This window comes from Otolemur garnettii, unplaced genomic scaffold (genome assembly GCF_000181295.1).
Source record: "Otolemur garnettii isolate 467f Iridium unplaced genomic scaffold, OtoGar3 scaffold00003, whole genome shotgun sequence".
NCBI lineage: Eukaryota > Metazoa > Chordata > Mammalia > Primates > Galagidae > Otolemur > Otolemur garnettii.
This window is the reverse complement of record NW_003852398.1, coordinates 8,493,863-8,510,833: the sequence shown is the minus strand read 5'-3', so window position 1 is coordinate 8,510,833 and position 16,971 is coordinate 8,493,863. Positions and strand designations below refer to the sequence as shown.

Below are 16,971 nucleotides of genomic sequence, written 5' to 3'. Positions count from 1 at the left end.
AAAAAAAAAAAAAAACTACAGTAAAGAAAAGTCATTTCTGATTTTTTATAAAACAGATATGTGGATTGGCAGAGAAATACTTGGAATTGTATATTATATATTATCACTGGTTAGTTTAGGGTACAGTTAACATTAATTTTTGTATAGTATGCATATATTGCTTTCAAAATAGAAATAAAACAATGAAAGCAACTGTCTTTTTATTTAAAAAAAAATAAATGATTCATTTAGGACCAAATCCAAAATGGAAAATGGCCTGCGGAAAACTCAGTCATACCTGTTAGCTATTCTTTATTAACTCTTCTTGAAATAGAATTATTGGTGTGAAGCAACCTTTTGTGAATTAGGAAATTGGAGGGAGCACTGTGGTGAGGTTTCTGTGTTTTCAGGGAAAATGATTTTTTTTTTTTTTTGAGACAGAGTCTCACTTTGTCACCCTCAGTAGAATGCCATGGCATCATAGCTTACAGCAACCTCAAACTCTTAGGCATAACCATTCCTCTTGCTTCAGCCTCCCTAGTAGCTGCGACTACAGGTGACTGCCACAATACTCGGCTATTTTTAGAAATGGGGTCTCACTCTTGCTCAGGCTAGTCTCAAACTCGTGAGCTCAGGTGATCTACCCATCTCCACCTCCCAAAGTGTTAGGATTATAGCCATGAGCCACCACGCCAGCCAAGGAAAATGATTTCAAAATAAATAATAAAAAAAAATAGAAAAACAAAAGAAATAATAGTATTCTTTGGCATGTTCATTTGGTTCATTTGGAACAATATTCTTAACTATTGGTGTAGAGCACTTGTTCTGGTGTTCTGAATTTTCACTGTTTCTGTGTGTGTGGGTATGTTTAGAAATGAATAAATTTTTTTCTTTCTTTCTTTCTTTCTTTTTTAAAACAGAGTCTCATTATGTCATCCTCAGTAGAGTACTGTGGCATTAGCTCACAGCAACCTCCAACTCTTGGGCTTAAGCAATTCTCTTGCCTCAGTCTCCCAAGTAGCTGGGACTATAGGCACCCGCCACAATGCCTGGCTACTTTTTTGTTGCAGTTGTCATTGTTATTTAGCTGGCCTGGGCCAGGTTTGAACCCTCCAGTCTGGGTGCATGTGGCTGGCATTGTAACCACTGTGCTATGAAGCCAAGCCAGAAGTGAATAAATTCTTTTTCTAAAAATACAAGACTGATCTTCTTACAGACTTTACTTTTTTTTTCTTAAACATAGGAATCTAAGAAGAGGTTTGATACTGAGGAGGAATTTAAGAAGCGGGCATATCAGTGTGTAGTTCTGCTCCAAGGTAGAAATCCAGATATTATAAAAGCTTGGAAGCTTATCTGTGATGTCTCTCGCCAAGGTGGGTTTCTGGTCTTTATTCATTCATCCAGTAAATAGTATGCATACAGTTTCCTCAGTCTTTATTCACGATTGATCTTCAACATTTTAAACTTTTAAGTACAGGCAAATTGATTTTTTCTTAAATACTTTTCCAAGACTGAAACAACTAAGAAAGTTTAATAAAAGAGGCAGGTATGATTTTTTTCTTAGAAGTCAACAAAAATTAATCACAAGGTAGAGAAGAAAAAGAAAAGATTATTTTACAGTAGCAACCAAAGCTCTAAACTACTTAGGAATGAAATTATCTACAAATGTATGGGACCAAAATGAATAGAAATATGCAGCAGGATGTAATGGAATTTTTTGTTTTGTTTTGTTTGGGGGTTTTTTTGTTTGTTTTGTTTTGTTTTTTTGAGACAGAGTCTGACTTTGTTGCCCCTGGTAGCATGCCATGGCATCACAGGTCATAGCAACCTCTTGGGCTCAAGTGATTCTCTTGCCTCAGCCTCCCAAATAGCTGGGACTACAGGCGCCCACCACAACACCCAGCTATGTTGTTGTTGTTGTCGTCATTGTTGTTTGGCAGGTGTGGACCAGGTTCGAACCTGCCAGCCCTGATGTATGTGGCTGGCGCCCTAGCCGCTGAGCCAAGCCTAGGTGGTAAAATGTTTTATAATGCTATGTAATTGATGATGCGTGGCTGGAGAGACAGGTAGGTGGTGCAAATTAGGAAAAACTAAGAAAATTCAGTAAATATTTGGTCACCGAATAGGAAATGCTTGCAAGCAATACTTATTCCTTATGAAAACTTAAGTTATCAATAGTAGAACCCATTGTTAATATTTTGATGCGTATGCTACTATATTCTTCTCACTTTTAAAAAAATGACAGTATGGAGGCTGGGCACGGTGGCTCATGCCTATAATCCTAGCTCTCTGGGAGGCTGAGGTGGGTGGATTGCCTGAGCTCTCTGGTTCAAGACCAGCCTGAGCAAGAGCAAGACTCCGTCTTTAAAAATAACCGGGTATTGTGGCAGGTGCCTGTAGTCCCAGCTACTTGGGAGGCTGAGGCAAGATAATCACTTAAGCCCAAAGTTTGAGGTTACTGTGAGCTGTGATGCCACAGTACTCTTCTAGGGGCAAGAAAGTGAGATTCTGTCTCCAAAAAAAAAAAAAAAGTATGTATATAATGTTTTGTGTCATACATTTTTATGTAATTTTCATGAGACTGTTTTGAATAAATAATAAACTTCTTGTAATGTAAGATGCATGTTTCCTATTTAAATTCTTGTGCATTTTCCTTATTTGGTGGCATTTTTTCCCTAGAGTTCGATAAAATCTATGATGCACTGGACATCTCTTTAATAGAGAGAGGGGAATCCTTCTATCAAGATAGGATGAATGATATTGTAGAGGAATTTGAAAGTAAAGGTAAGTTCTCAAATTTTTTTTTCTTGATTTTTTATTATGGAAATTTGCAAACATAGGCAAAAGTGGACATTTATAATAACCCCCAACTTCATGTACTCATCACTCAGCGTCAACAGTGATAAATCCTGGCCACCTTTATTATATCTGTACCTTATACATACTGCTTACATATAATTTCATATATAACTACTTTGGTATGTGTCTTTAAAAGAATAGGCCCTTTTTTCTACCCTGAAACCACAATACAGTTGACCCTTGAACAACAAGGGCTTGAATTGCACTGGTCCACTTTACATAGAAGTTTTTTCAACCAAGCACTGATCAAAAATATAATATTCTTGGGATGTTATGTTGGAGGGCCAACTTTTCACACATGTAGGTTCTGTAGGACCCACTGTAGGATTTTAGTAGGTGTGGATTTTGGTATATGTAGGGGCCCTATGACCAATCCCTTGCATATACTGAGGGACAACTGGAGTATTATTACATCAAGAAGATTAATAATAATTTTTTTAATACTATTAGAATTTAGATTTCCCAAACTGATTAATAATTTTCTTTTCTTTTTTTTTGAGACAGTCTCACTATATTGCCTTGGGTAGAGTGCCATGGTGTCACAGCTCACAGCAACCTCAAACTCTTGGGCTTAAGTGATTGTCTTGCCTCAGCCTCCCAAGTAGCTGGGACTACAGGCACCTGCCACAATGCCCGGCTATTTTTTGTTGCACGTCTCATTGTCGTGTAGCTGGCCCAGGTGGGGTTCAAAGCCGCCACCCTTGGTGTATGTGGCTGGCACTGTAACCACTGTGCTATGGGCGCCAAACCTGATTCATAATTTTTTTAATCAGAGTGTGCACTTCACTTAATATTTGTTTGATTTTTCTTTTCTTTTCTTTTTTTGAGGCAGGAGCCTCAAGCTGTCCCCCTGGGTAGAGTGCTGTGGCATCACAGCTCACAGCAACCTCCAACTCCTGGGCTCAAGCGAGTCTCCTACCTCAGCCTCCCAAGTAGCTGGGACCACAGGCGCTCACCACAACTCCTGGCTATTTTTTGGTTGCAGCCGTCATTCTTGTTTGGTGGGCCTGGGCTATATTTGAACCCACCACCTTGGGTGTACGTGGCTGGCACCTTAGCCACTTGAGCCACAGGCGCCGAGCCTTCTTTTCTTTTCTTTTTTTTTGAGACAGAGGCTTGCTCTGTTGCCATCCTGGCTAGAGTACAGTGGTGTCATCATAACTCACAGCAACTTCAAACTTGTGTGCTTAACCAATCCTTCTGCCTCAGCCTTTCAAGTAGCTGGGATTACAGGCCCATGCCCCCATGCCCCACTCATTTTTTATATTTTTCGTAGCAATAGGGTCTCTTGCTCACTCTGGTCTCGAACTTCTGAGCTTAAGCAGTCCTCCTGCCTCAGCTTCCCAGAATGCTGGGATTACAGTGTGGGAAACCATGTGGGGCCCATATGCATCTTAAGTTCTGTTAAGTCTATAGGTTTCTCCCTCCCTTTTTTACTTCTCTTACTGAAAAAGTGGGCCATCTGTCCTGTAGAGTTTCCCATATAATGTTGTTTAACATAATTTCTCTATCTGTATTTTCTAAAGAAGCTTCATTAGGCTCAGTGCCTGTAACTCAAACTGCTAAGGCCTTAGCCATATACACCAGAGCTGGCGGTTCAAATCCAGCCTGGGCCTGGCAAACAACAATGACAGCTACAACTAAAAAATAGTCGGGTATTGTGGCGGGCGCCTGTAGTCCCAGCTACTTGGGAGGCTGAGGCAAGATAATCGCTTAAGCCCAGGAGTTGGAAGCTGCTGTGAGCTGTGATACCATAGCACTGTACCCAGGGTAACAGCTTAATGCTCTGTCTGCAAAAAAAAAAAAAGAAGCTTCATTAGATTCTGATTTGTGTTTTCTTTTTTCTTTTGTTTTTGTTTTATTTACAAGAATGCAGGCAGTCTAGTTGGCTGCATTTTTGGGATGAGAGTGTTTTAATGGTTCAGGTATTATCAACCTGATTTCTCCTTAAATTTAACTTCCCCATAGGACTTTTCCCTAGTGGGTTTTGTTTTTATTTCGAGACAAGAGTCTTGCTCTCTTGTCTTGGCTGGAGTGCAGTGGCATCATCATCGCTCATTACAACTTCCAGCTGTTGGGCTCAAGCAATCTTCCTGCCTCAGCCTCTCAAGTAGCTGGGACTATAGGCATGTACCACCATGCCTGGCTAATTTTTCTATTTTTTGTAGAAAACGTCTGCTCTTGCTTAGGCTGGTCTCAAACTCCTGACCTCAAGTGATCTTCTGGCCTTTCAGAGGATTACAGACGTGGGCCACTGCTCCTGGCCATAACTAATGGTTATAACAGATATTGATGATGACTTTGATCTGTTGCTTCATTAGAGATTAGAAAATGGTAGTGTTCTGTCATTCCTACTCCTTTGTCACCTGGGATTTCCTATGCAATCTTTGTCACATAATATTTTGGTTTTCCTGAGATACAATCCATGTGAGGCAGGTGTGTTAGTACTTAGTTCTTTTTTTTGAGACAGTCTAACTGTGTCACCCTCAGTAGAGTGCTATGGCATTACAGCTCACAGCAACCTCAAACTCTTGGGTTTAAGTGATTCTCTTGCCTCCGCCACCCAAGTAGCTGGGACTACAGGTGCCCTCCACAATGCCCGGCTATTTTTTTGTTGTTGTAGTTGTCGTTGTTGTTTGGCAGACCTGGGCTAGGTTTGAACCCGCCAGTCCTGGTATATGTGGCTGGTGCCCTAGCACTGAGCTATAGGCGCTGAGCCAATTTTTTTTTTAATCAGTTGTCAGAATAATAGGTTTATTTCTTAGCCTCTTCCAGATATTACAAATGAGTTGTTTGAGCGTTATTGTGAATGAGTTATATTTTCTGTTTTTTAGTCAGTTGCCTTTATTATTCTTTGTATGCTCAGATTATCCCATTTTTGGCTAATGGTACTCTCCTCAAATTGGATTTTCTATTTTACATTGTACTTTTCTTTTGTTTCTCAACTCATATAGTCTTTGGTAATTTGCTTCATGGTATATGATATTGCAGGCTTATTTTGTACAAATCCTGCCTCAGATCTGGAATAGCCAGATCTCCAAGGAGATCTCTTTGAATGGGAAATATTTAGGTATCATGGTCTCTAGGGCCTAGGGACCATATTCTTAAGATAATAAAATTTTGAAAATAATTTATGAGAAAATAGGCACAGAGAAGTGAATAACTTATCACTTAAGTGATAAGTCTGAGATACAAACCTAGGCAGTCTGGCTTCAGAGCTTCAATTTTTAGCCACCATTTTATGCTGCCCTAAGCTTACCAACAAGGTTCATTTTTCTAAACTGGAAGAAAGCAAAAAATTATTTACAGCATAGAGTTATCATTAAAGGTTAAAGTTAAGACGCATCGGCTCGGCGCCTGTGGCTCAAGCGGCTAAGACGCCAGCCACATACACCTAAGGTGGCGGGTTCGAATCCAGCCTGGGCCCGCCAAACAATAATGATGGCTGCATCCAAAAAAAAATAGCTGGGTGTTGTGGTGGGCGCCTGTGGTCCCAGCTACTTGGGAGGCAGAGGCAGGAGACTCGCTTGAGCCCAGGAGTTGGAGGTTGCTGTGAGCTGTGAAGCCACAGCACACTACCCAGGGGGACAGCTTGAGGCTCTCTCTCAAAAAAAAAAAAAAATAAAGTTAAGACGCATCATGACATAGTGTTGAGCACATGGTAGCCCTTAGATACACAGCCATTGTTACTCTCATCATCATCTTTTTTGTCCCTTCTTGTATTCAAGAATTTTGCCTTTTGATCATGTGTGTAAATGTGATTGCTTTTCCTTTTCTTTCATCATTCCATATGCTAAGTTCTGCCATGTTTATTTGCTAAGACAGTATTAACTTCTTTACAGCATGTTATTAAAAGCCAATATAAGAATCATATCTTGGGGTGGCGCCTGTGGCTCAAGGAGTAGGGCACTGGCCCCATATGCTGGAGGTGGTATGTTCAAACCCAGCCCTGGCCAAAAAAAACTGCAAAAAAAAAAAAATCGTATCTTGGTTGGCTCCCATGCTCAGTGGTTAGAGCGCTGGCCACATTCTCTGGGGCTGCTGGGTTCAAACCTGGCCTGGGCCTGCTAAATAAAAAAATAACTGGGCATTGTGGCAGGCACCTGTAGTCCCAGCTACCAGGGAGGCGGAGGCAAGAGAGTCACTTGAGCCCAAGAGCTTGAGGTTGCTATGAACTATGATACCATGGCATTCTATGGAGGGAGACAAAGTAAGACTCTGTCTCAATTTAAAAAAAAAAAAATTGTACCTTTCTCAAAGAGGAAAGCCATGGCTCTAGCTTAAAACCAAAAAATGTTTTGGAGGTGGGCTCCAGTGTGGTAGTACTGTAACAAGTTTGGGAGCCAAGTATAGAGTGAATCCAGAAACTGCCAGGATATCTGATCTGTGCCCTCACAGCCCCACTGGTGTCCAGACAACCTTGAAAGTAGCCATTTTCCCAAGGTTTCTAGTAGATCATGGTAGGAAAATAATAAGTAATTTCTTGAACTCTCTCATAAATATTTTCTAAAATGACTAACCATTCATACTCCTTCAGGATTCTTTTAACATTATTGATAAAGGCTTTTTTTATCAACATTATTGATAAATGGGCTTTTTTTTTTTTTTCAGGCTTTGTGCAAGTGGATGATGGCAGAAAGATTGTGTTTGTCCCAGGGTGTTCCATACCATTAACTATAGTAAAATCAGATGGAGGTTATACCTATGATACATCTGACCTGGCTGCTCTTAAGCAAAGACTATATGAGGAAAAAGCAGATATAATTATCTATGTGGTGGACAGTGGACAAGTGAGTTTGTGGATTGGTTTATGTTCTAACATTGTCTGGTTGGAAGTAAGGCAGGATGGTGAGGGTGGTGGTATTTGGCACTAGAAAACTGTATACATTTTCCCCAAAGACTAAGATTCATCACATAAATGTTAACATAGGAGAAAGAATAGGGTTTGGAGCTAGCCAAACCCAAACACTCCTGAGCTTTTCTCCTTGTTTCCACAATTGGAAAAGAATACTTCTCTAAACCTCAGCCACTGTTCTTATTGATGGAGTTGTTGAGACCTAAAGTACAATTGATGTTATTTAAAAACCTGTGAGCATAGTAGAAAGTGTGATAATAATCTTGCTCTTACTATTCCTTTCTACGTAGGGAATAATGGAAGAGCTTTTGTAATAGTACTTGCCTCTCAAGATTTGTGTTTGAATTTTACAAATGTTTAATCCTAAGCACAAGAGCCTTTGAAGTCTTTATTATTATTAGAAAACTAGCAAGTAACATTCTATTTTTGTTGCTTTGTAGTCTGTGCACTTCCAGACAGTATTTGCTGCTGCTCAGATGATTGGTTGGTATGACCCTAAAGTAACGCGAGTGTCCCATGCTGGATTTGGTGTGGTACTAGGGGAAGACAAGTAAGTTTGGGAAATCTGAATATGGTAATGATATTCCCCATTTTCTTAGAAGAGGCTACATTTCATTTGATACCATGTGAGAATTAAAGTCCAGGATTTTCTTTAATCTTACATATGTTGTAACAGTTAACCCGGAGAGTTTTGTATTTATGTCTCATCACTGCAGAGAAGGTAGCCTCTTAGAGAGATAGGATGTGCAAAATGGAATGGAAACCAGATTGTAGACTTAACAGATTATAAAGGGGGTTTCCACTCTCATAGGTCATAGTTTATAAAATATATAAAGGTACCCGCTCAGATTTCAGACAAAATAGTCAATAGTATAATACAAGCATTTTGTAAATGTCTTTGATTTTTTTCTTTTCTTCAGAGTTGAACACTTAGTCAAAAGATGTTAAGTTTATTGAGAATCCAATTAAGTTCTAAAATTTACTGCTTTCATTTTTATGTTCACCTCAGGTTTTGGGGGGTTTTTTTGTGACACAGTCTCACTTTGTGATCCTTGGTAGAGTACAGTGGCATCACACTCATTGCAACCTCAAACTGTTGGCTGAAGCAATCTTCTTGCCTCAGCCTCCTCAATACCTGAGACTACAAGTGCCAACCACACTGGCTAATTTCAGAGATGGGGTCTCACTCTTGCTCAGACCTGTCTCAAACTCCCAAGCTCAAGCAATCCACCCCCATCAGCCTCCCAGAGTGCTGGGATTACAGGCATGCTCCCACCACACCCAGCCTTTGAAAAATACTCATTGAGACCTACATGTGAATATCTGTATTTTCAGTTTTTATGTTTTGCGGTTGTTTCCCTACATTCTGTTCAATATTAAAAAGGTGAATACAATCAAATATTTATATACAGAATTAATTCAGAGGTACAAATTCTTTGACATTTAATAATGCATTCATTCACTAATGTCTTAAGATTACCTGCCATTTAAATATTACCGGCTTGGTGTCTGTGGCTAAGGTGCCAGCCACATACACCTAAGGTGGCGGGTTCAATTCTAGTCCGGGCCGCCAAACAACAATGACAGCTGCAACCAAAAAATAGCTGGGCATTGTGGCGGGCGCCTGTAGTCCCAGCTACTTGGGAGGCGGAGGCAGAAGGATCGCTTAAACCCAGAAGTTGGAGGTTGCTGTGAGCTATGATGCCACAGCACTCTACTCAGCGTAGAGTGAGGCTCTGTCTATAAATAAATAAATATTTATTTATTTATTTATTTAAAATATTTATTAAAAATAAAATAAATATTTAAATAAAATAAAAATAAAATATTTATTAAAAATAAAAAATAAATAAATAAATATTACCATCCCACAAAGGTAGTACTACTTCCAATAACCACGTGAATTAGCTCAAGATGTGGCCAGCCAATGTACAAAAGCCTTAATTGAGAATGTAAGAGGGAGATTAGGTGTCAGGGTATTATAGATACTAATTATACATCTATAGAGATCAAAGGCCTCCTTAGAAACATTTTCTAGGCTGAGCGCAATGGGTCATGCCTATAATCCTAGCAATCTGGGAGGCCAAGGTAGGTGTGCCTGAGGGCCTGAGTTCAAGACCAGCCTGAGCAAAAGTGAGAACCTGTCTCTAAAAATAGCCCGATGTTGTGGTGAGCATCTGTAGTCCCAACTACTTGGGAGGCTGAGACAAGGGAATCTCTTAAGCCCGAGAGTTTGAGTTTGCTGTAAGCTGTGACACCACAGCACTCTATCGGGGCAACAAAGTGAGACTCTATGTCAAAAAAAGAAAAGAGGCTCGGTGCCTATAGCTCAACCGGCTAAGGCGCCAGCCACGTACACCTAAGGTGGCGGGTTTGAATCCCCAGCCCGGACCCGCCAAACAACAATGACGGCTGCAACCAAAAAATAGCCGGGCGTTGTGGTGGGTGCCTGTGGTCCCAGCTACTTGGGAGGCGGAGGCAGGAGACTCGCTTGAGCCCAGGAGTTGGAGGTTGCTGTGAGCTGTAATGCCATGGCACTCTACCCAGGGGGGCAGCTTGAGGCTCTGTCTCAAAAAAAAAAAAAAAAAAGAAAAGAAAAAGAAACATTTTCTAATTATAATTTGTGACTTTTCTGTGGAGCTATACTTTTTTGAAATCAAAAGATTCTGGACCTTACTATTAAGTTTATGATCCTAAGAACGTTCTTAAAAACTTGCCAGTGAGTTTAGTGCTGCGCATAGTATCTTCTTTTTCATTTTCTTTTTCAGACAGTCTCACTATGTCGCCCTGGGTAGAGTGCCATGGCGTCATAGCTCACAGCAACCTCAAACTTTTAGGCTTAATGATTCTCCTGTCTTAGCCTCCCAGGTAGCTGGGACTATAGGTGCCTGCCACAAAACCCGGCTATTTTTGTTGTGGTGGTGGTGGCGGTTGTCATTGTTGTCTTAGCTGACCCAGAACCCGCCAGCCTCAGTGTATGTGGCTGGCACACCACCCACTGAACTACAGAGCCACAGATACTACCCATTATCTTCTTCTTTTTTTTTTTTTTGAGACAGAGCCTCAAGCTGTCCCCATGGGTAGAGTGCTGTGGCATCACAGCTCACAGCAACCTCAAACTCCTGGGCTTAAGCTATTCTCTTGCCTCAGCCTCCCAAGTACTTGGGACCACAGGTGCCTTCCACAATGCCCTGCTATTTTTTGGTTGCAGTTGTCGTTGTTTGGCAGGCCCAGGCTGGATTTGACCCTGCCAGCTCTGGTGTATGTGGCTGGTGCCTTAGCCACTTGAGCCACAGGCGCCAAGCCAGTATCTTCATTTTAACAGTTAGTATTCAGACATTTAGGTGATGTTCCTACAGTTGGCTGAAATTATCACACTTTGTACATATATCATTAGTATTTATGTCTTGGCATTTAATTCACATGTCATGTAATGATGAAGGACTTCTTGTTCATTTTTTTCCTGTGCTCAAGTGTCTGAGTATCATGTAATTACGGCAACCTAGTCCAGTTTTTTTAAAGAGAATAATTTAAATGATATGTTAACCAGTGGCAGCTAACCATATTTTAAATGTTTAATATTCTCACAGATTGTGCCATCTGTTTTTAGTGACATTTTTTGTTTCAATTTTTGGTTATATTGAATTGTCCTTTTATTTCATCATCACTTTTCTATCCCTTGACTGGCTGTTCGTTGAGCGCCTGGTATCAGTGGCGTTGGCTGGGTGCTCCACCTGTTAATATAGGTAAATAGAACATAGGGTCTTTCCTGGAGCAGCCTATGAGGTACAGCAGCCCAGTCTCCATGGAGCCTGTGTAAATGTATATGCCAGGCCACACTGCGGGAGTTACTGATTTAGTAGGTCTGAAGTGGCTATTAGGCATCCGTATTTTAAGAGCTCGCTTGTTGGGCGGTGCCCTTGGCTCACTGGGTAGGGTACCAGCCACGTACACCCAGGCTGGTGGGTTTGAACCCAGCCCAGGCCAGCTGCCAACAATTGCAGCAAAATAATAGATGGGCTTTGTGGTGGGTGCCTATAGTCCCAGCTACTTGGTAGGCTGAGGCAAGAGAATCACTTAAGCCTAAGAGTTTGAGGTTGCTGTGAGCTGTGACGCCATGGCACTCTACCGAGGGTGACATTGTAAGTCTCTTGTCTCAAAAAAAAAAAGAGCTCTATTGGTATTTAGGCATGCATCCCTCCTAGTGTGACCACTGGTCAGAGACCAACACAAGAAAGAAAAATTCAAGGCAGGCACAGGTAAAAAATTACTGAAAGGACCAATTATTGGAAAGTAGAGGCAGTGGGAAGGCTTCCTTTAACTTACTGACTGATGGTTTTCATGCATCACAGAGTGGAAGCTGGACACCCAAGGAGGGTTTGGCATAAAGAAAGCCATGCAGATACATAAGTACTTGTGGAATAATTTTAATTCTCTGATAAAGGGCAAGTAGATCCTTCTTTTTTCCAGTGGTAAGAGAGGAGTTTTGTTAGAAGTTAGAAAGGAATACAGAAAAAGTAAAAAACACCAGAACTTCTGGAAGTGGGAAAGAACTGAAGAACTCTCTCGGGAGTCTCCACATGGTCTCTTATCTAGGGGTTTTAAGTCTAGAGGAAGTAGATCCTTTCTAAGGCAAGCTCTGAAAATAAAACTTTAGTAGGAAGTACCACATTTACATATTTTGATAGGCTTTGTGGTAGAATAGCATGCTTCATTTGTGCCATTCTTATGTTTGAAGGATTTCTAACCTAAAAAAAAAAAGACAAATTATATACTTGATGTCATGTAACCTTCTGCTCTGTTCAGTAAGTAAAATTCAGTTTTCTCAAAATGCCTTTCAATAGTGCAGCTGCCTAGGGCAATTGCTGCATCTACAACGATTCTGATCTGAGTGGAATGAGGCATCTTATTTTTTTGTTTTGTTTTTATTTGAGACAGAGTACTAGGATTACAGGTGTGAGCCACTGCCCAGGCCTTAGACATCTTATTTTTTTAAACCTCTCTAGCTGATTCTGATAAACATCCAGGATTGGTTACCACTGAACAAGAAGAATCATTAAGATAGAGAAATGCAAATAAGATTGCAGTAAAGAATTTGCTCACTTTTCAAACAATTCTAGAAGCAAACTTTTTTTTTTAATAAGTATTTTTTGAGACAGTTTCACTCAGTCATCCTGGGTAGAGTGCCTTGCATCATAGCTCACAGTAATCTCAAACTTTAGGGCTCAAGTGATCCTCTTCCCTCAGTGTCCTGAGTAGCTGGGACTACAGATGCCTACCACAATCCTGGCTAGTTTTTCTATTTTTAGTAGAGGCAGAGTCTCACTTTGCTCAGGCTGGTCTCGAGCTCCTGAGCTCAGGCAATCCACCCACCTAGGCCTCCCAGAGTGCCCTGCCCAGCAGCAAACATGTATTTATTAGTAATTTTTCTAAAAGGGTAAAACAATTAAACCAAACTTGGTGTTCCAGGAAAGTGAACAAATTAACAAATAACTTCTTACTTTTCCTGTTAGGGGATGTATTAAAAGTAAACATGTAGAGAGTGCTATAAAGGGCTATAGCATAGGATACGCTGAGCTGAGGGCTAGATATGAGAGACTCTTGATAGCACCTCATTTCTTTTGGCAGACTGTCTGCTTGCCCCCTAGCATGAGGCAGTGTTACCATGGCATCACGCACTGTCTTGATAGTTCTCAGGGGAAACCTGTACCTGAGATATAGTTTGTGCTCAGGTCTCTTAATACGTTTCAAGGTTGAAAAGGTTTGTTTTGCTTCTCTCTCTTCTCTTTCCACTCTCCTGCCTATCTGCTCTACTCTTCTCTCTGCCCCTCTTCCGCCTCACTCTTCTCTACTCTCCCTCTCTCTCTTCTCTTCCCACTCTCCCCTCTTTTCTCTTTTCCTTAATGCTGCTCCACAGCCTCCCTTCCCCACCAATAAAACCTTTCATACAAAAAAAAAAGAAAGAAAGAAAAGGTTTGTTTCAAAATCTGTTTGACTGAGGCTTTGGAATTTTTTAGGAAGAAGTTTAAAACACGTTCCGGTGAAACAGTGCGCCTCAGAGACCTTCTGGAAGAAGGACTTAAACGATCCATGGACAAATTGAAGGAAAAAGAAAGAGACAAGGTAATTCAAGGCCTTGTTGGTGTACTGTGCATTGTGATTTTTCATTGAGAGAATGAGGAGTATTGTAAGAGTCACGCCACGTAGGACAGGCTTATGTTGCTTAGATTTTATTGCACAGTAAGTCTGATGCATTCCTGCGCATTTCTTTCTTTCTTGGCTACTACAGAGGGCTGTGGCTTTCTCCTCCTTTGTTAGTGTAGTATAGTATCTCTGCTTCTTAGTGGCAGTTCCACGTGATGGGAGAGTATTGCCGACTGAAGGGGGTTGATAGTTCAGCCAACATTAGTGTCCACGTCTGCTGACTCCTTCTCTGGGAGCATTTGTAGAGTAGCTGTAGTCGTCAGGGCTTACCCAAGGCCATTGCTGAGCCATCGGAGCAGGCAGCATAATAGCCATTCACAGCACCCTTGGAATGGACTTTGTTTTGTGTGAAATTTGGAGGAATTCTATCAAAATGAAGAAAACCTAACAAGAAAAAAAATTTTTAAGATGGGAGTAGCAGAGGAGAGGTCAGGGATTGAGATGCCAGGGTCTTAGATCCTTTCTCTCCAGGAAGTGAAGTGGTATTTTGGAAGGACACGCTGAAGAGTAAAACCACAGAAGGGGAGACTGAGTAGGACGAGATGTAGACATGAAAGGGCCAAACACACAAAATGATACTTTGTTAGGCTGCATCCTTCTACCTGTTCCCTTTCCTTTACCAGCAAGGTGAAATGGAAGTACTTTTTTTTTTACTGTCAGTAAGTGGTAACCAAGTCTGCCCAGCTGGTATCTCCAAAGCAGTTTTGCTTTTTAACCCTGGCTTACACAGTCTGGCACAATCAGGTGAAAAGTAGAAAGTTTACTGACCTGTCAGTTTGAGTCTTTTTGATGCTTGGTGACAGAAACTACGTTGGCTCTTTCATTTGTTTGATTACCCCAGCTAGTTTGAGGGGCTTTGGCTCACTGCAGCCTGAACTCTTAGGCTCAAGCTATAATCTTGCTTCAGCCACCTGAGTAGCTAGGACTGCAGATGTATACCACTATGCCTGGCTAATTTTTTTTTATGTTTTTGTAGAGGTGGAGTCTTGGACTTTTAAGTTTAAGCAGTCCTCTTGCCTCAGCCTCCCTTAACCCCTGAAGTGCTAGGATTACAGGCATGAGCCACCTCACCCAGTCTCAACTAGTATTTTTTTTTTTTTTTGAGACAGTCTCACTATGTTGCCCTCACTAGAGTGCTGTAACGTCACAGCTCACAGCAACCTCCAACTCTTGGGCTTAAGCAATTCTTTTGCCTCAGCCTCCCAAGTAGTTGGGACTATAGGTGTCCAGCAGAATACCCAGCAATTTTTTTTTTCCAGTTTTTGGCTGGGGCTGGGTTTGAACCCACCACCTTCAGTATATGAGGCCAGTGCCGTACTCCTTGAGCCACAAGCACCACCTGATTCTTTTTTTTTTTTGGTTGCAGTTGTCATTGTTTAGCAGACCCAGGCCAGACTTGAACCTGCCAGTCTCAGTGTATGTGGCTGACGCCCACTGAGCTACAAGCACCAAGCCCTCAACTAATATTTTTATTTTATAAGTTAATTTACCTATAATAAAATGGTATGACTTGATGAATTTTTACATATATACATCTTATAATACTACTCAATCAAGATATATTTCTAGCTCCCCAGAAACTTTCGCTGTAAATCACTTTTGCTTATTTTGGAATTTCACATAAATGAACTCATAAAGTATATCCTCTTTTCCACATACATCAGCAGTTCCTTAGTTTTTATTGTATTCACTTGAATGGATATGCCACATTTTGTTATGTTTACTAACAAACATAGTGAAGTCCTTACTCCTGCACTAAGGCCCTTCTGGTCTCATAACAGTACTTTTCACCCTGCTGCAGCTGGGCCTGCCCAGCATCGCACAGCTGCTGACACCGCCACTCAGCTCTTTTAATCACCTCCTCACTCTTTTCTGATAGGTTTTTGAGAGTCTTGCCTTGTACGTGCCAAAAGTTGAAAGAAATTCTTCTCACAAGTTTTTCACTCCTCTCAGTGCCCTCTTTTGGGGGATTTTTGTCCTCACTTCTTTGGCAGCCCCATTCTCTGAATTCTGTAGTCTTGACCCAGTAAGACCACTGCTTTCTGCTTGGGTTCTGTACCTCGTACCCTCTACAGAGTGAGGTGGAAAATGCCCTCAGGGGAAAAGCCAAGTGAAAATGGGACTCACTCCCTATGCTTTTCTTCTCTCAAGAATTACAGGGCAGTGCCTGTGGGTCAGTGGGTAGGGCTCTGGCCCCCTACCCTGAGGGTCGTGGGTTCACACCCAGCCCCAGCCAAACTGCAGCAAAAAAATAGCTGGGCATTCTGGGCACCTGTAGTCCCAGCTACTCGGGAGGCTGAGGCAACAGAATTGCCTAAGCCCAGGAGTTGGAGGTTGCGGTGAGCTGTGACACCATGGCATGGCACTCTACCAAGGGCAATAAAGTGAGACTCTTATCTCTTAAAAAAACAAAACAAAAAAGAAGTACAGCCCCTCAGACTTCACTTGTGTTGATGCTGTGCAGTGACTTTCAACAGTTGCTTCACAGATTTTACCCACCTTTTTTTTTTTTTGGAGACAGAGTCTCACTTAGTCACACTGGGCTTGAGTGCCACTCATAACAACCTCAAATTCTTGGGCTCAAGTGATCCTCTTACCTCAGCTCCCAAGTAGCCAGGACTATAGGTGCCTGCCACAATGCCTGAGCTTAGACAGTCCGCCTGCTTTGGCCTTCCAGAGTGCTAGGATTACAGGCATGAGCCACCACACCCAGCCCCAACTTTTTTTTTGAGATAGATTCTCAAGCTATTGCCCTGGGTAGAGTGCCATGGCGTCACAGCTCTCAGCAACCTTCAACTCCTGGGCTTAAGTAATTCTCTTGCCTCAGCCTCCCAAGTAGCTGGGACTACAGGTGCCCACCACAATGCCCAGCTATTTTTTGGTTGTAGTTGTTATGATTGTTTGTCAGGCCTAGGCTGGATTCTAACCCACCTACTCCAGTGTATGTGGCTGGCACCCTAGCCACTTTAGCTATAGGTGCTGAGCCATGCCCCAATTTTTTTTAAAGAAACATGGTCCTGAGGGAAGGAGGGAGAGGGGTGGAGTCTTGGTGTGTGCCACACCTTTTGGGGTCA

The 16,971-nt window shown here is 41.6% G+C and overlaps 1 protein-coding gene across 1 annotated transcript in view; it reads left to right on the top strand.

Annotated features, from left to right (window-relative positions):
• The window catches only part of RARS (arginyl-tRNA synthetase), a 38,704-nt gene that overhangs the window by 18,004 nt on the left and 3,729 nt on the right, over positions 1 to 16,971 (top strand). The window contains exons 8-12 of the mRNA XM_003781962.3: positions 1,223 to 1,352; positions 2,659 to 2,763; positions 7,450 to 7,628; positions 8,134 to 8,243; positions 13,711 to 13,816. Of these exons, the coding sequence (XP_003782010.1) occupies positions 1,223 to 1,352; positions 2,659 to 2,763; positions 7,450 to 7,628; positions 8,134 to 8,243; positions 13,711 to 13,816 (630 nt within the window). The remainder of the gene's footprint in view (positions 1 to 1,222; positions 1,353 to 2,658; positions 2,764 to 7,449; positions 7,629 to 8,133; positions 8,244 to 13,710; positions 13,817 to 16,971) is intronic.